Below are 16927 nucleotides of genomic sequence, written 5' to 3'. Positions count from 1 at the left end.
ACGGCTTAAAATAAACTGACTAATGAGATCTCAGACATGCACACTGAATGGGGAAAACACACATTTTATCAGTAGTTAATAAATTTAGAGAGCTAAGAATACCTGAGTACTAATTCAGAATACTAATAAGTTTAGAGTACTGAAACATTCTAGAGCCAAAATGATGCAAAACACCAGTATAAGACTTTAAAATATAATCTATTATTTTTAAGAGCAATCAAGTTATAATGCAAAATCAGTAGAGGTGTATACAAACTGCACGTTGCATGAAAATATTCATATAACACATTTAAGGCTCATTATTAAGGCACTGCAGTACAATGCATATTTCAAGTCAGATTTTTATGAGCTATAAGTACATTAATTATTATAAAAGTGCATTAAAAAAAACCAAAAACCAAACCCCAAAAACCAAACCCAGCATTTCAGACTAACAGTTTTATGACTAGATAAGGTGCAGAAGCAGCCTGGTTCAGCGTGTATCAGGAAAATGCAGCAAAGATGAGACTAGATCTGAGATTCAAGAGAAACCATGAGGAAGCAAAGACAAGATGGAAGAAATACAGAGGCAAAGCAGCAGGTAAATGAATTGAAAGCACACAAAACTGCCAAAGATAATACACATAAAGGGTAGCACGATTATTAGCACAGGAGAGCAGGGTGTGGCAGTAACAGAGAAGAGATTGCAATATCTGCCATAACACTGGGATCACTCATGAAACAGAGAATGGCCCAGCCATAGCAAAAGAACTCTTTCTTGCTCTAGCCGTGGCTTGGCTCCTAATCTCTGGTTTTGCTTTGGCTTCTTTATCCCTCTCTCCTAGACAGAAATATCAGATAAGTCCATGAAAAAACAGGGGGCTTTATTTCCAGGGGTTTAAGGGAGACACCATTTCCTGTACCATGCACTTTACTCTCAACATATGTTTCTGCCAACTGCAAATATGTTCAAGTTATTAGTTTAAATCCAAATGTTATCAACTTCAATTTTTTTTTTTTTTTTTTAAACAAACATGCAGGTTTTGGTATATTACGCTACATTTTTCTAAACCAAGTCATAAAAGCTTTACATATATAACCAAAATTAAAGTTAATTTGAGCTCAAATTTCAACAGAAGACCGTCTGCAATTTATCCCATCCTATCCTTTTCTGTTTACACAAGGAAAATATTCTATCCACTGCTATACTTAAGAAAGAAATGGCCATAATAATTTTCACAGGTTTTGAGAAATGGAGAGAAGTAGTATTGGAAGTAACAATGAGGCTATTTTCTAACAGACATCTCCCACGGGCGCCAGACACACCTTGCCAAATTCCTTAAAACATGGTATTTCCCCCTATTTACTTCTAGCCTAAAGTGTTTCAAAGCCTTGTTAGAGCTTACAATTTCCTGAAAAGCTTTATTTTTCAGAAAAAGAGGTTCTATCAAATTAAATTCATTCTGTTTACTGAGATGAAAATGTAAAGTCTTTGAGACTTAATACGTGTCACTTTTTCTATTACTTCTGCTGTGCATTTTAAAGCAGGAATACACCATGACAAGAGTATTTATTATTAATTTTTATTGTAATTTACCCTTTGATTAAGGCATTATATCATAACTTTAGAACAGGCAAAAATCTGAGCACTGTAATTTTAAGGCTGAATCATAAAAATCTTTCAACACTATGAAAGAGCTATAAATATTATGAAGTCATCGAAAGCTTCATCATCCTTGTCTTTATTATTTGTAAAGAACTTAAAAGGCGCAAGAAGGTGGCCCTTACCAATTACAAAGAAGTAACTGTTTATCTCTAGAAGTCACTTTTAAGTTTCTTTTAATTGCAGGATACAGCTATGATCACTTTATGGGAAACATATCTCAGTATTGCCATGAATGCAATATTGAGACAAAATGACATAGCACTTTTACTTCTGAAGATCTTTTGGCAGATAAAACAATATAATTGAAAACTTTTCCTTTACAAATGATGATTTATTCTTAGTAAACTCCGCCATATTTTGAAATACATGAGCTGAGTAATTTAGCTGGAAACTACAGTACATTATAAACAATGATACAGCATCCAAGTTGAAATCACAGGGATGCTTCTCTCTGTCTTCCCATATATTGCTATTAGTTTCTTATCTGTCTTAAAAACACCACAACAAACAAAGATTTACTGTACTTTCAGCTATGTTGTGCTAACAACAGTGGAAAGCAATTTCCACACTTTGACGCATCATTTCTCCTCTCTCCCTTTAGCTAACCACTGTACCCACACGGATTTTCTGGTCCAACCCAAACGTGATACTCCCCATTGTCTCAAACTGTTCTCCCTGGTGGGCACCACTCTCCTTCACCAGGGGACAGCTGACCCTTGACTCTGCTAATGTAACTCTGTCTGACACTTGCCTATAGATGCCTACGTCCTTCTGATGAATTTGGGAGCCTTTAGCAGCTTCATGGATGGTTTTCACATTCCTGCCCACTGCAAATCTACTCCCACGGCTGTGGAGGTGGAGGATGGTAGACACTACATATATATATACACACACACAGATATATAGAAGGTGTTCTCAGTGGAAATCCACAGGCCCTGCACTTTCACTGAGTTCGAGTACCAGTTTCCCAATCAGCTTATAACTTGGCTAGCTCCTCTAGATCCCACAGCCTGTGGAGGGAGGACTCAGGGGATTAAATGTTTGGCTTTGGGTTCTCTCTGCTTTAGTAGAAAGTGGCATTGAATACCCTATGGCCACAGATGCAAAGGTCATTGGCCTTATCAAGGCCGCTTATACCACTGCAGGAAGATACTGCCTAATAATGTCAACATAATATCATTCAGCATCATGCTTAATGAAATAAGTCTTTCCACCAAAAACAAAACAAAACAAAAAAACCCCACAACCCAAAAAAACCCCCAAATAAACAAAACCCAAACCAACTTGCTTTCATCTCTGCTATACATGAATAATTCAGTGTCTAATAAGACACATTTTCATATTTTCCTGCTAATAGACTAGCTTGGAACAAAGAGATCTTCCTGTAAAAGAAGACAGTTCTGCCTACTTTACAACTTGTACCAGCAAAGTTTTGATGAATATGAGCCTTCCAGGCCTTTCAGGGGCTTATATGACATTTATCAGCCTACAAGATAACACAGCCTTCAAGGAGAACTCCCTTGCAAAATGTGCAAATTAGAAACAATTTATTGAAAGGTTGGACCAGATGATCTTTGAAGTCCAACCTGGGCTGTTCTACAGTTCTATGATTCATTATCGTGGGGAGACATGGTTGGCAGGACATAGCAGGCCATCTAATTGTGTCAGTCTTGGCTTGTGGTTCTTGAAAAAAAAAAAACAAAAAACCCAAACAATTTATCAAATCTTGTGAAATATGTGTAGGTCTACTTCCACGTATTATGGACTAAGATCAGTTATAACCCTTAGACATATCAGCCTTTCCAAGGCTGTGCATTGACGTCTTAATTCTGAGAACTGAACAATACCCTTTACCACCCTCAAAAGCTAAAGCTAAATGACCCATTTCCTACTACCATCTCTTCATGCCTCCTGTTAAAAGCAGCTCAATTTTTTATCATCCCTCTCTCCTGTCTACATGGTTTTCCAATTACTATTAATTTTTTTACTAGGATACCCCATTTACATCCAAATTTGGATGGAAATATTTAACTTGCTGAAGATATAGTTATTATGTCCCTCTTCATATAACAAATTAGCTACAACACCCCCTTCTTTTGGATTAATGGAGGGTTAAATGCACTTATTACTTCTTCCCGCTACTGGAAAATGTGTGTTTGTTCCAGTTACAAGTATTAGTGAAATGAAGCAATTTTCATCAGATGATAGCTTTGATCGAAAACAAACCAACTCTAAAGAGCAAAAAACAAGCATTGAAAACTTTTGAAAACTTTAATTCTGAAAGGCATCTATAATTCATTGAGAATCCCCACCTTAAAACAAGTAATTCCAAGTTGAGCTAAGTGTTTTATCCTATTAATTTCAAGGATGATGAACCACATTCTTGAAGCAGCACCCACTGAGTGCTCCCTTAAAGGTGAAGAGAAGTCTCTAATGGGATTTCCAAAATTGCATAGAAGCATTACTGCCTGAGAGGTCAATGAAGCATTAAGTCCATTCTTAAATCATACACAGTTCCTTCTGACATTATTCAAAATGTCAGTTTTGAGGCACTTCAAAGTTCCCAAGCACTTCAGACCTCTGAAGAGACTTACAAAGCTAATTTGCTCAGCTGAAGTATTTGAGGATAAAAATTCACCACAACTTGCCAGTCAGTTCTGTAGATCCATGTTTACCAGGAGGCTTTCACAGCTATTCAAGTAGAAGAAAAAGCCATATAACCATAGTAAAGTTATTTCAGAAGTGGCCCAACCAATCATACCGAAAACTGTAAAGGGTTACTAGTTGCAAATATCAAATTTGGAAAAACAAAAGTGAAATAATCCCTTGGCCTGGCTGACCTGCAGCTGACTGCAAGCAGTTCAAGGGGAAGAGAAGAACCCCAAAATGAAGGAAAACCATCTAATGAATACAAATCAAGCTTCACACGCTACATTAACCTGACCAACATTCAAATCCAAATTATCTTTCCCACTGTAGTTATTAAAAAACCCACCCACCCTATTTCTGCTATTCAAAATTTTTCAGGACAAAAAAAATCTCTGCTGCAAAAAAATAAATGAATTAAGTTCCGTATCATTCTTTGCTCTTATGCCCATTTTGAAGCACAGAATAAACACACAGGAGCCTCTGTGGTTAGGCACTTGCCTAGCAGCATCAACAGAAAACAGGAGTTACTAATAGAATTCCTAGCGCTTTTTTTTGTATTATTTTTTGACTGATCTTTCTCAATTTTCCATTGTCATAACAAGATATTAAAGGAAATTAAAAACACAACTTTGAAAATGGAAAATATTTCTCCTGTTCTTTGCTGTCAAGACAACTGCATTTTCGACAGGAGATGGGTAAAATGTAACCTCTTATCCCAATGAACAAAAATGAATAAAAACCATGAAACTATATAATTTAAAGTGCATAAAAAAGATTTGTCTCTAGCTAATGAAAGCAATCAGTCAAAACAGGCAGTTCCCAATCCACTGAAAGCCGTTTTCAGTAAGAACATTCATATCAGTTTTGACAAGAATGAAAATTCCGAGCAAAAGAGGGATGGACTCATCCCTGCCAAAATTGCCAAGAGAAATACTACAGAGCACCAAGGTCCCAAGGGGAATTTCTGTTTGGCATCAATGCTTCTCCCCAGGGTCCCATTGCACTCTCCCCTCCTCCACCCTACATTTTCCCTTTTCCCCCACTGTTCCCAATGCAGGATCAAACCCCTCTTCACTCCGGAGTGCTGCTGTTACTCAGAGGTTCGAAAGATTTTTGGGTGGTTCAAATCCCACTCCTTTAGCCCTGTAAATGTCCCTGCTAAAAGCGATCCACCCTACATGCTGAAAACTGGATAAACCTCTATCTTAATTATTTGAAACCAGGACAGTTGAATTTTAACCCAGGCACCTAACCTTATTCTAGACTGGGAAATCTGGACACCAGCTTGTCTTACAGCCTAAAATCACATTTCTGTTTTACAACAGGTCCCGCTATGTTCAAATGCCTGAGCATACTGGAGCTTAGCAGACATGGCTGATTGTGCTGCTTCTAAGGAGAAATAGGTAAGATAATATGTCTCTATTGCACTAGGTTTGCCTTGGCTTTGTGGGCATTAGTTTGGAGTTTGAGTCCTGGGTGATTTTGCTCATAAACCTGATCCTGGCTCTCATGTATTCCTGGTGGATGTCCTGCTCCACAGGTGAATAATTCACAAGGAACAGGTTGCTCATAAGACTGCCTGTAGTAGCAGCTCTGCTCTGCATTTATTAATGATCACTAGAAGGAGGACTTGAACCTTGGTGTTCCATATTCCTGTGGAAGTATCCACCAAGCCACTGAATCCACCTCTGGCTTCTTTACTCTGCATTTGGCATGAACACTGAAATACTCACTCATCCAGACAAACATCTTGGGGTCCGAGCAGGCACCTGAACAGTCCAGCACCAAGATTTAGATTTTCCCCCACCCCCATCTGATTCAGAGTGTCCAAAACTTGACAAATTCTCCAGATGGTACACTATTGATTACTTTGAGTCAGTCTGTCTCTCTGCAGTCTCAGATTTTAAAAGAAAATGCTTTACTCAAAAACAAAGAGAGGGAAATTTTTTAAACTTTTAAATTTTCTAAAATTCAGGAATACAATTATGGATAGAAGCTTTTTTCCATTTTCCATTAGACTCAAATAAGCATTTAGTTTGACTTTTAAGCTAAACAGAAGTGCACTTTCAAGTAAATCACAGTTCTCTACTAACGCTAGTTTCATTCTGATAACATGTAAATTCCCAACACTTTCCAGCCAAATTAAATTTCACTGAAATTTCACAAAAGATTTGCAGAAGTTAGCAGAAAGTAGAGAATCAGTCACCGTATCTTCATCTATTGCATAGCACTAAATAAAGGAAAGAAATGGTACTCTCCAGCAGGTTTACAGCAGATTTAAGCACTGTGCTGAACTGGAACAGCAGGTCCCAGTTCACCAAAGTATTTAATTACCTCTTTACCTTTAGTACCAAGTAGTTTATTTCATTTCTAGCAGCCTGCTTATATATTAAAAGTTGCTTTAGAGAGAGCATCATGTTAGTACTGTGACAGGTCCATCTTTTCTATCAACACTAGAGGCAAAGCAGTCAGACACAGCGACATTTATTTTCAACGCACTAGAAAATATACCATCAATAATAATGTCTCTGTAAATTGCAAGTATGTCTTTCAGTCACATCATAAATTAGCATGTCAGCCTTTAGAAACAGCTGAAACAGATCACAGCTTGAAGTACCAGGTGCTGATATATATACATTTTAAAAATCACATTACAGAGCTCTACCTTTGATCACGATCACAAAGGGAACAGGTGAACCCATCATTTACCTCAAGAAGCTAACCAAGCAGAAAATACTTTGTCCACTCTTGGTTATTAAATAGTGTTAGTTAGTAAGTGTCAGCAGAGCTGTATAACTTCTTTTTTTTACCTAATGAAGCAAAAGGGAATAAGAGATAAAATATGCAAAAAATAATTTTTAACTTTATAAGAAGAGACAGCAACTTCCCCAAGATCAAAATATACACTTGGAATATATGTTGCTTCATGATGCAAACGTAAGAAAAAATTATATGCTGAATAACAAAGCAATGCCACTATTGCAATCAACAACTGTTCTCAGATGAAGTGGAAGTAGCAATTACTTTACTAGAATGAAAACAAAAAATGCAATACATTTTCCTGTCTCTGAATAAATAGCACAACTATAGAATGTTCCACGTAACTCTTAATAATCCATGAAAGAAAAACCTGCATGCATTGACTCCACAGGGAAGGTCCTGCCATTCGCACTGGCAGAGGGAGAGAAGAACAACACATCCGTCAGGCATTATGGCCAAAGGCCTTCAACTACATTCACATGAAACGCCTCACACTACAGATATCTCTTGGATTAAAATAGATAATATTTCCTCCTTAAGGTCATCAAATTAAAATAATTTAGGACAGACCCCTACAACCCTACTGGACGAATGCGGAGGGCTCAAAGCCTCCTGGGTTACCCAGGTGCCCCACCCAGGGTATCTGTTTCCCTGCACGCCCACAGCCCTATCCTTACTCCAAAACATCCCTAGGTGTCCTGAATGCAAAGAAAGCCTTGACATGGACATCCTGGTGCAGCGAGGAAGGGATGCGAGAGCATGGTGTGTCATCTTATTCCCCTACTGGGAGTAAATGACAGAAATCTTCTTTAGAAGAGAGGAGAAACACACAGGAGGTGGGTGTTTGCTAACGGATATGGAGGCAGAGCAAAACGCACCATAATTTCCAAATGTCCACACATGGTAAGAAAACCAGTGTGGGAACAGGAAGAAAGTCCTCTAAACTTCAAAAGGTGTAGCACAGAGCCTTTGAGGATGAGCCCATTCTGAACTACAAGGAGCACTGGAAACAACAAGAACACCACTTTATTTCTGCAGTGCTGTTTTGTATGCCACTAAGATATAAGACAGTACTCCTCTGAGCTATCAACCGCCTTTTGTTCATTTGTTTGTTGGATGGTTATTCGCAGGAATAGCAGCTTTTATTTCAACAGTATAGATAAAAGTATTGCGTTGAAATTTAAATGTCAAAGAACACATACTCAAATGTCAAATACCAACAGACAAATGCCAACAGAGAAATGTCAGAAATACACCCATGTCTCCCATTGAATATAACTATATCTGCACAAATGCAAGCCACAGCATGATGTGTAAAAGCAAGAGTTTTTCTGCAGTTCCTTTGGGATGGTAACACCACTGGTGTCAATAAAATCACTATCTGGCAGTGATCTGACTGTATTACTCCAAGTACCCAACTCTGGCAACACATATAACCTAAGCGATCTGTGGTCTGCAAGGTGATGGATAGCGTTTACAGACATAAGGGTACAAAACTTGTATTTCAGGCAAACCCCACTCCTGAATTTGCTAACTTGTCACTAGATGAAGGACTCCCAACACAATGAACTTCCACATGAATGCTCCCACTGCTTTCCACATATGACAGTAGCTCATGAAAGTTGAAGGAGAGGACTTGTAGACAGTTTCTGCTAGATACATGGCTTAATTTGGGCAATAAAAACAAACTTAAACATGAATTCTTGGTGTTCACTAAACTGTCTGCTTTTTTTGAGTCCTAGCAATATTAACCTGTGAATATAAGTGAACTTCTGAGAAGTAACCAAATGACTCCAGAACTCAGACAGAACTGACTTCAAGCAGAATTTGGACTCTTGAAAAATTCGAATGCATTTTAAAATTTTACTTGCTTTAACTAAAATCAATTGATTGTTCCTCGGGGCAGGGCGGGGAGGGGGGGAGGGAAGAAATCTTTACACACTTGACTTGGTGTGAGCTTCTGGTCCCAATGACTTCAATGGGCCTTTTGTCATGATTTCACCCTTCATTATCTGCTATAAAAGCACTTGGAAACATGTTAATTAGGGAAGATGCATTTGTTTAGAAATTTCAGTCAGTCTGCTAATTGCAGCTGCTTCCACTAGAGTTGAGAAATAAAAATGGTTAGGTAGTTCTGTAGTCAGACCACTAAATATGTGAAAATCTGAAGTGCACTTTAATTAGTGTAGCTAACAAAAATATATCTCACTCCTGTAATTATTGTGATTTGCTTCCAACACTAGTGGCTTATACACTGTAAAGTAAAACCTAATCAAAGATAAAATATGTGAACTTTTGTCAAAAGAGTAAAATGAACATATGGCATTTTCCCTCTAAAAATTTTTTTCTCTACCTCTGATGTAAATGTTTTAGGATCCCCAGCTTGTTTTTTTAACATTGTGACATTGATTATAAATGCCATATTTATTTTAAATCCTTTTACTATTCAATTTAGTGTAAAAAAATTACAATATATAATTGGAATTACTTTGAAAATTATTTTGAAAGACACTTCCAAGAACAATTATCACATTCTCACAATATAAACAGAAATTTCTTTCTAAAGAAAATTCTTTTCTCTACACCAGGATTCTTTCTAAAGCTTTCTCTGGATCACTGAATGCTGTTTAGAAAAAAAATTGGAACAGATTAAATCTGTTCTGCTCTGGACAGGTTCTTCTTTTTAACCATCTGTAGTGCATCACAAAACTCTAAGGATAGACATTTATAGTCCAACCTTCAATAGGAAATTTTCTTATAATCTCTATATTTAATTTTGAATGCTTATCTCGGCAAACATAAAAATACATACTTTCAGTATCTTACTTTTTAACTTTGCTTTTCTCTTGAACATGGCCTTGTGACACTGAGTTTCACGGTCTAATTATATTCTGTGCAAAATTCTATTCTCTTTGACCAACTTCAAATCTATTTCCTTTCAAAGCAGTGAATGTCTCTGTCCTTGAACTATGATAAAGGGTAAACAAGGAAGGTTTAAAAAGCCTGTTTGTACTACCTCATTGTTTTGCACAACTTACTTGTGCCCATGGTCATTAATCTCTTCTTTAAAAGTAAACTGTACCATAGTTTAAATTTGTACCATACATCTAAATTATACCATCGGAAAAGAGTTAGAAAGGCTAGGAAGTCTTTTTGTGCTTCTATATTTCCAAGACTTTTCTGTGGGTCTCTCTTCTAACTTTTTGTGAAATGGAAGAACGCAATTTAATGCTTCGGTCAGGCATTCACCCAGACAGGTCTGAAGTCGAAAACCAGCCAAAGTTAACCAATTAGATTAAATGAAGAGATACAGATTTGTCTTAGGAAGGACTACCTGGTTGTTCTAAAGAATAAATAGCTCCTTAATGCGTAGCATGGAAAATAAATCAAGTCAAAATATGTCAAAACAGACTGAATTTATAGGTAAGGGAAAGGTCTCATCCAACATTCTGCTTGCCTAAAGACTGCGAAGCGCGCCTCCAAATATCAACAAGATCCAGCTCCATTTAGTTTCTGAAATATCTGTCAAGATCTCTGCTCAAGGTGACATAACTATAGGCACGTGTGTACATTAAGGTATTGACAACAGATGAAACAGCAGGAATGGAATAACAATTCCAATGAATAACAGATGAGAAATTTCAGGAGTGTAGAGACACTTTTAACTTCTTATTTATCTCTCCCTTCTTTCAAAGCACTTATCTGTTACTGCAGAAGGTATGCAGACAAATGATGTACTCCATCATATAGTGACACTGACACAGGGAACCAGTTTACATACATTAAGATAACTTTCTCTGTCGTTTGCTTTCAGACAATCACTGCAGGTTCCTCACAAAAACCAGTGTGATCCAATACACTAAATAAAGAGATCTTGGTATTATCTTTCAGGAGGTCTGTCTTTGAAGGAGAGTTGCTCTTGGAAAAGCCTATTAGTCTTTTATTTTCCTAAGAGGTATTATAAGATTTTTGCTACTTTTGTCATCCCAGATGGGTAGTTGTCCAAAGTTAAGGACACACATTGCAAATAGAGACCTGCTTCCACCATTCCTTACCACAGGACAAATTTATTTTTACAGACTAGCAAAACCAAAATACCAAGAAAACGTAATTTTGCTGGAGATGTACGTCATTTCCTCAAACAATCTAAGTCCAAGTATTTGGACTGTGTCTGGCAGCTGAATACATAACATTACGCTTATTCTGTAAAAGTTAATTTCTACTAAAACATCAGGTACTTATTTCATGAGGACGAGAGATTACAGAAATTTTGTCTATGTTACAACAGATTTTCTCTTTCTGTACCTATGAATTTTAATCACCTAACAGTTGCAGCAGCCCCCTTTGACCATAAGTATCAAGTGCTATTCCGGGTGCTCTAAACATAACCCAATGTAAAATTTGCTATTTTGGAAATGGGTTGCAAGGGTTACAAAACAACAGCTTTCACTGGTCTTTTGGGACAGTCGACCAGCAGCTTGACAGTCTGTATTACAAACCACACCTTGATCAACACAACCAACTGCAAAGCCTCTTTGCAATAATAAAATAGATGGGTACCTAGAAGTTCCAAGACTTCTCCCATTTCTTACTCCTCTTAATGATACACAACAGCATGTTATCTGCCATCTTCTACTAACATAGAACACAAGAAAGGTTTTTAAAAAAACAGTGAAGATAGTCTCTTGTTTGAATATATGTAGCCTCACCTTGCGGATGCCTCTGCCAAGATCTTCTCCATAATTTGTCCCCAGAATTTCAAAATGCACATTGGGATTCCCCCCATTTTCTGCAAATTCCAGTTCTCCAGTCAAGCCATTTACTCCACCCTATTGGAAAAAAAGGACAACGGAGTGAAAACTCAGAAGTAGACAATTCTAATAACCTTTTGTTTCTCCAAGGGATTTGTGCACTAAACATGCAGAATACATACACAACTACCAGAACTAGGACAGTTTTCCAAAGACCACATTTCCCTTGAAATTCTGAAGCCTAAATTGTTCCTGCATCATTTAAGCTCTTCACAGAAGAATCACTCAGCAATGCTAAGCAGATGCAATACAAGCAATAGTCTTAGTGTATTTGCACTCCAATTTTTCTTTGGCCCATCAGTATATATGTATAGACATTCTAGCCCCATTAAAAAAAAAAAAGTTTTGCACTAATTTTATTGGAAGCAAAACTGAAGACAAATATATATTAAAAAATTGCATAAAAATTAGTTTTGTTTGTTTGTTTATTTTTGCTTCCCCCCACCAATGTTTCTCACCCAGAAGAGATTTCCACATAAGATCAGGTTGAGTTTTGGATAAATTTAGATGTTTTTTGAGCCCAACACAAGTGATCCACACAAATGAAGAGGGGCTTGTCTAGCTAAATATATTGATTTTTCTGTTTTCCTCCACAATTCTTGTCTACCACTCAGAATGCATGACATGAGCAGCAGTGCAGTGTATTTTCAAGCTTGCTTTTATTTTTTTACATTTTTGTCAGAAGGGGTTAAAATACTAAAGATTAAACAGTGAATATTTACTATAAAGAATCAGAGTTGAAAGGGCTGTACATGCCATAGCAATACTCAAAATATATTCCAGGGTTAATTCAACATGACACACATTTCATCGTTGTATAAGAACTGCAATGACCTGAACTGTAAAATCAACAGAGCCACGTGAAATGCCTACAATGAAAACCTTTAGCCTTACAAAATTCCTTCAGTTTTCAGATTCAGGGAAAATTAGATGTTTACCCTACTCCCTCAAAAAAACTTGAACAATATTTTAAGTATGTACAAGAAAAAAAATCTGCCTCTGGTAAAGCAAGAGTTTTGCAGTTGTGATTGCTCTTACAGTTAAGAGCTTTATTATTTGAACTGAAAAACCTGGAATAATAATACATAAATATTCCATGAAGTGCCATTTTCAGTTAGAAACAAGATAATACTTTGTGTATGTACATATATTTTTAATTTTTTAAAAACTTTTTATAATATTTACTTTTTGGAAGAGATACTAGAATGAAAATTAAAAATAAAAGGAAAAAAACAACATCCTGATTAAGGGTACATCTGCACAGGCTTTTGCAGGAAGACTCCAGGTCATTTCCAGCTCCTTGGTGAGAGCTAGCCAGACAATTTTGATGGTTAGCATGACACTGAGGTTACTTATTAGCTTGAACACAATCCTGTAATAATCACACCTTTCATGGCTTTTAGATTGGGGTTAGCACACCTCTGGCTGGTTCAGAGCAAAGACAGAGTGAGCTTGCGTTGTTTACCTGCAAAATCACTTGAACATATCCTTAGATAAATAACTGAGTTTCAGAATATAAATGTTTTCTGCTAACTTAAATTTGACTACATCCTATTCACGAACCAGAAATAAAACCTGTTTCACATACTTTTTTTCTCATACAGTCTCATCTGGCTTTTTGATTAATTAAGCCAGAATTTCATGGTACATGTGATGTAGAAATGCCTGCAAAGCAGCACAGATCTGCAAGGCTTGGGATCCCCATCTGACCCCTGAAAGCCTCCATCTGGCTGACTTGCCCTCCCTGACAGCGTACACCTGTTCCTAGTCCTGCACCACTCTGACCCCTTACTGTATACTACTTTTATTACATTATACTTCATATTTCCTATATTACTTCCTAAAACTTTTTCCCTGACAATGTGAATTAAACCTGTGGGTCTGAGGTAGGTAAAATAGAAAAAATAATTAAACCATTATAGACCTTCTGAGCTGCACCATGATTTCAAGTGAGCCACAAGCAAGGACTGGAAAAAGGAAGGGCAAACTCCAGAACAAAATGATTAAAGAAAGGAAATATTCAACAAAAATTAAAATCTGTTAATACAGAAGCTTTGTACAGTAGAAAGTGTTTTGCTTTTTTCTTATTTTGTGAAAAAGTAGTTTTAAATTGGGAACTTTCAATATAGAAAAATTAAAGTGATTTTATTTTCCAGATTGAAAGTGTTCCCAATAATTTATGGGACATGAAGACAGAATCATGTCTAAAATGTAAATGATTTTTTGAGACTTGAGACACCAATTTAAAATTCTAGTCAACTTCTTTTATTTTTTATAACCTTTGCCTGTATTTGAACAAATATGATAAAAATAAAGATAATTTGAAGAAGTATTTCACCTCAGTTACATTTGAAATAATGAAATCTACTTTTTAAGAAAACACAGGATTCTTTGGAAATACACGGGCCCTAACATATAGTACAGGTTGACAGAACTTACCTACCATATTTTGGAATTGAATCTCTATCCAAAACCACTGTGCAAGTTTATTTACCTTGATTTTTAAATGGCTGCAACTGTTGGGGCAAGATACAAACTCTAAGTCTGTTAGTTCTTTTTATTTGTCTGAAATGCAGCAGTAACCATAACAACAATTTTTCTCATTCACCTATTTTGGCAATTTTATCACGCTTTGAAAATTTCTCATGTAAGGGTGTCTTTGATTAGAGCTTTCTTTCCTAGACTGTGTACATCTGCAAATAGTGTAATAAGAGCTCAGCTTAGATGAGAACACTCCTGGCTTGGAAAGGGCAGAGGCAGAAAGACAAAACAGTGAAGAACCACCCGTATAATACCAACAACAACACTAAATCTGATAGGAGGCTTCTTGGAGGTCCTGATGCCTCCTCTCTACCTGGGACCTACCTTGCTGGACCTGCAGGCCAGCCAATCCTGTTATTGCTCTCTACTAGTCCTCATTGTCCCACACAGCCTTTTTACAAGGCCTACACGAGTCTGCTTTGTTGCTTAGGGCTGATGGAGTGGGACAGCGTATTGCCTAGGAAGAGTTTCAGGACACCGCTCCAATTATTCTGCTTAGTCTTTCACCATGTGGATCCCTCTAAAGCACTTACTTGATTTATGGCATGTGTTTTATCCCTCTGCTAATGCATAGTGAAAGGAGATCACAGAGGAAATGGACATCTGTACGACAGCTACTGATCCAGTAACTTCCTGATGAGATTTTTCCAAGTTATTTTAGGGTTAATTATGATAATGGGTAAGAGTCAAAGAAATTTTTCATTCCATTTAACTTGCAGAAACAATGCTATTTGGGGAAAAATGAAGAGACATTTATTATCTACTCTCTCAAATTCCTCTAAGGTTGAGCTGCAACCATGCAATTTCCTGACACATTTAAAACTGAAGAGTGAAATGTCAGTCGTTAGGACAAAAATGTTTTACTTACATTTCTGATCACTGCTCTGGGCTTCGCAGAGCTGTTATAAAGCTTGGCAATGTAGTTAAAGCCTACTCAAGTCCCATCTAGACTGGCAAGATAAACTACAGTTTATATATGCTTAGGCACTACTATACTGTAAGTCTCTGAAGAAAGCACTATTTACCCTAGCAGTCAGGACCTCACTTGGGAATGTCAGCTTGCCAATCATCAGTTATAAAATATTGTACTTGCTCTCACAGTTCCTGTTCAAACTTCCTCTTTTTTTCAAAATACAGTTATGCTCAGACACTAGCTATTTTGCAATTAAGGAAAAAAACTGTGGTTACAGGCAGAAAAAAACTGCTAAAAGCATTAAATAAGTTTCACATTTTATTCTTGAAAAAATCTGGTATTGAAAACACTGTGGCGTTCTCAACACATGATTTTTAGCTGCTAGCAAAGAGAGTCTGATCTATTACCTGAAAAACAATTTGGCATCTTTTTCGCATGTCACCACTGAACATCAGTGACATTTCCGAGACCAGAACTGGTTGACAATTCCACCTATGATTCATGAAATAGCACAAGGCACAGTGCATTTTCCACAAAGGAATAGGCTCTATGTCGCTGCAAGCACTAAAAATTTGCTGTTTGTCAGTGAGCTAAACAAATATGACTGGGAAGAGATCAGGTAAGCGTGAGAGAAGATATATGAAGTCACTTGATGTCATTTTTCTGAGTTGATCCTCCATATAATCCTACTTACATTTATTCTCAGGCTATTTGGGAAGATTAATTTTTCCAACAGTAGCATTATTTTCTGGTAATACTTATTTCTTTCACTGTAAAATAGCTTTACTGAGAAATAAACAAGTGAGCATGTGTTTGGGGATAGTTTCTATTACAGAAGTGAATTTAGAACTAATAGCTAGAGCTGGCCAAATTCATTAGAAGGATTGTATTTCCTGATGAATTTAACTATTTATTCAGTTCCAGAATGGGCAGAAACAAATATTAGATTTTAGTAATTGTAGTGGGCTTAAAATGTTTTTTTAGACTTTTTCCAATCAGCTGGAGTTGTTTGTAGAAATAGCGATGCAGGAATCAAATGTTCAACTGTGAAAGTAACAAATGACAATAGTGAATGATTCAGACAGCTATTTTGCCATTTCAAGAAATGTTTGAAACTCTAATTCCCCCTCATTCCCTGCTCTTCCCTATTAAGCTCATTAATCATAAAGAAATCAGTTTATTTACCGCCAGAGTTCTATTTTCAACAACTGCTGCTGCAGGTAGAACACCAGCATCCCTTCCTCTTACCTTCTTTAGTGTGTAGCTTTATAGAGATTTCCCATCTCTTTCCTTATTTTCCCCTCTAGAAATCAGAGAGAGATTCCCTCTGCAGCTAAAACTGCCAGATATTCCTGTTTCTGGATCTCTGATTCTAGAAGTTCGATTTTCTTCCAGAAAAAGCTTCCTCTGGAACTGGTTTTTCCTGCTTTTTTAACAGCTAGAGCTCAGATGTGCACAGCAGTAGATAGCAACGTCACTTCCGCTTTGCTGCTGCCAGAACAGCTACTTCAGTTGCTAGTCCTTTTCTAAGGCAGGCAGGCTGGAATTAGGCATCTCTTCCTTAAATCTTACCGCCCCCCCCCCCCCCCCCCCCCCCCCCACACCACC

The 16927-nt window shown here is 37.1% G+C and overlaps 1 protein-coding gene across 2 annotated transcripts in view; it reads right to left on the bottom strand.

Moving 5' to 3' along the window:
• GRID2 (glutamate receptor, ionotropic, delta 2) overlaps nucleotides 1–16927 on the bottom strand; it is a 734176-nt gene that overhangs the window by 201026 nt on the left and 516223 nt on the right. For both annotated transcript variants that reach the window (XM_010586162.1, XM_010586163.1), the window contains one exon: nucleotides 11764–11883. In XM_010586162.1, the coding sequence (XP_010584464.1) occupies nucleotides 11764–11883 (120 nt within the window). The remainder of the gene's footprint in view (nucleotides 1–11763; nucleotides 11884–16927) is intronic.

This window comes from Haliaeetus leucocephalus, unplaced genomic scaffold (genome assembly GCF_000737465.1).
Source record: "Haliaeetus leucocephalus isolate CR32 unplaced genomic scaffold, Haliaeetus_leucocephalus-4.0 Scaffold140, whole genome shotgun sequence".
Lineage (NCBI taxonomy): Eukaryota > Metazoa > Chordata > Aves > Accipitriformes > Accipitridae > Haliaeetus > Haliaeetus leucocephalus.
The sequence above is the reverse complement of the archived record's forward strand: the minus strand, read 5'-3'. Positions and strand labels throughout refer to the sequence as shown.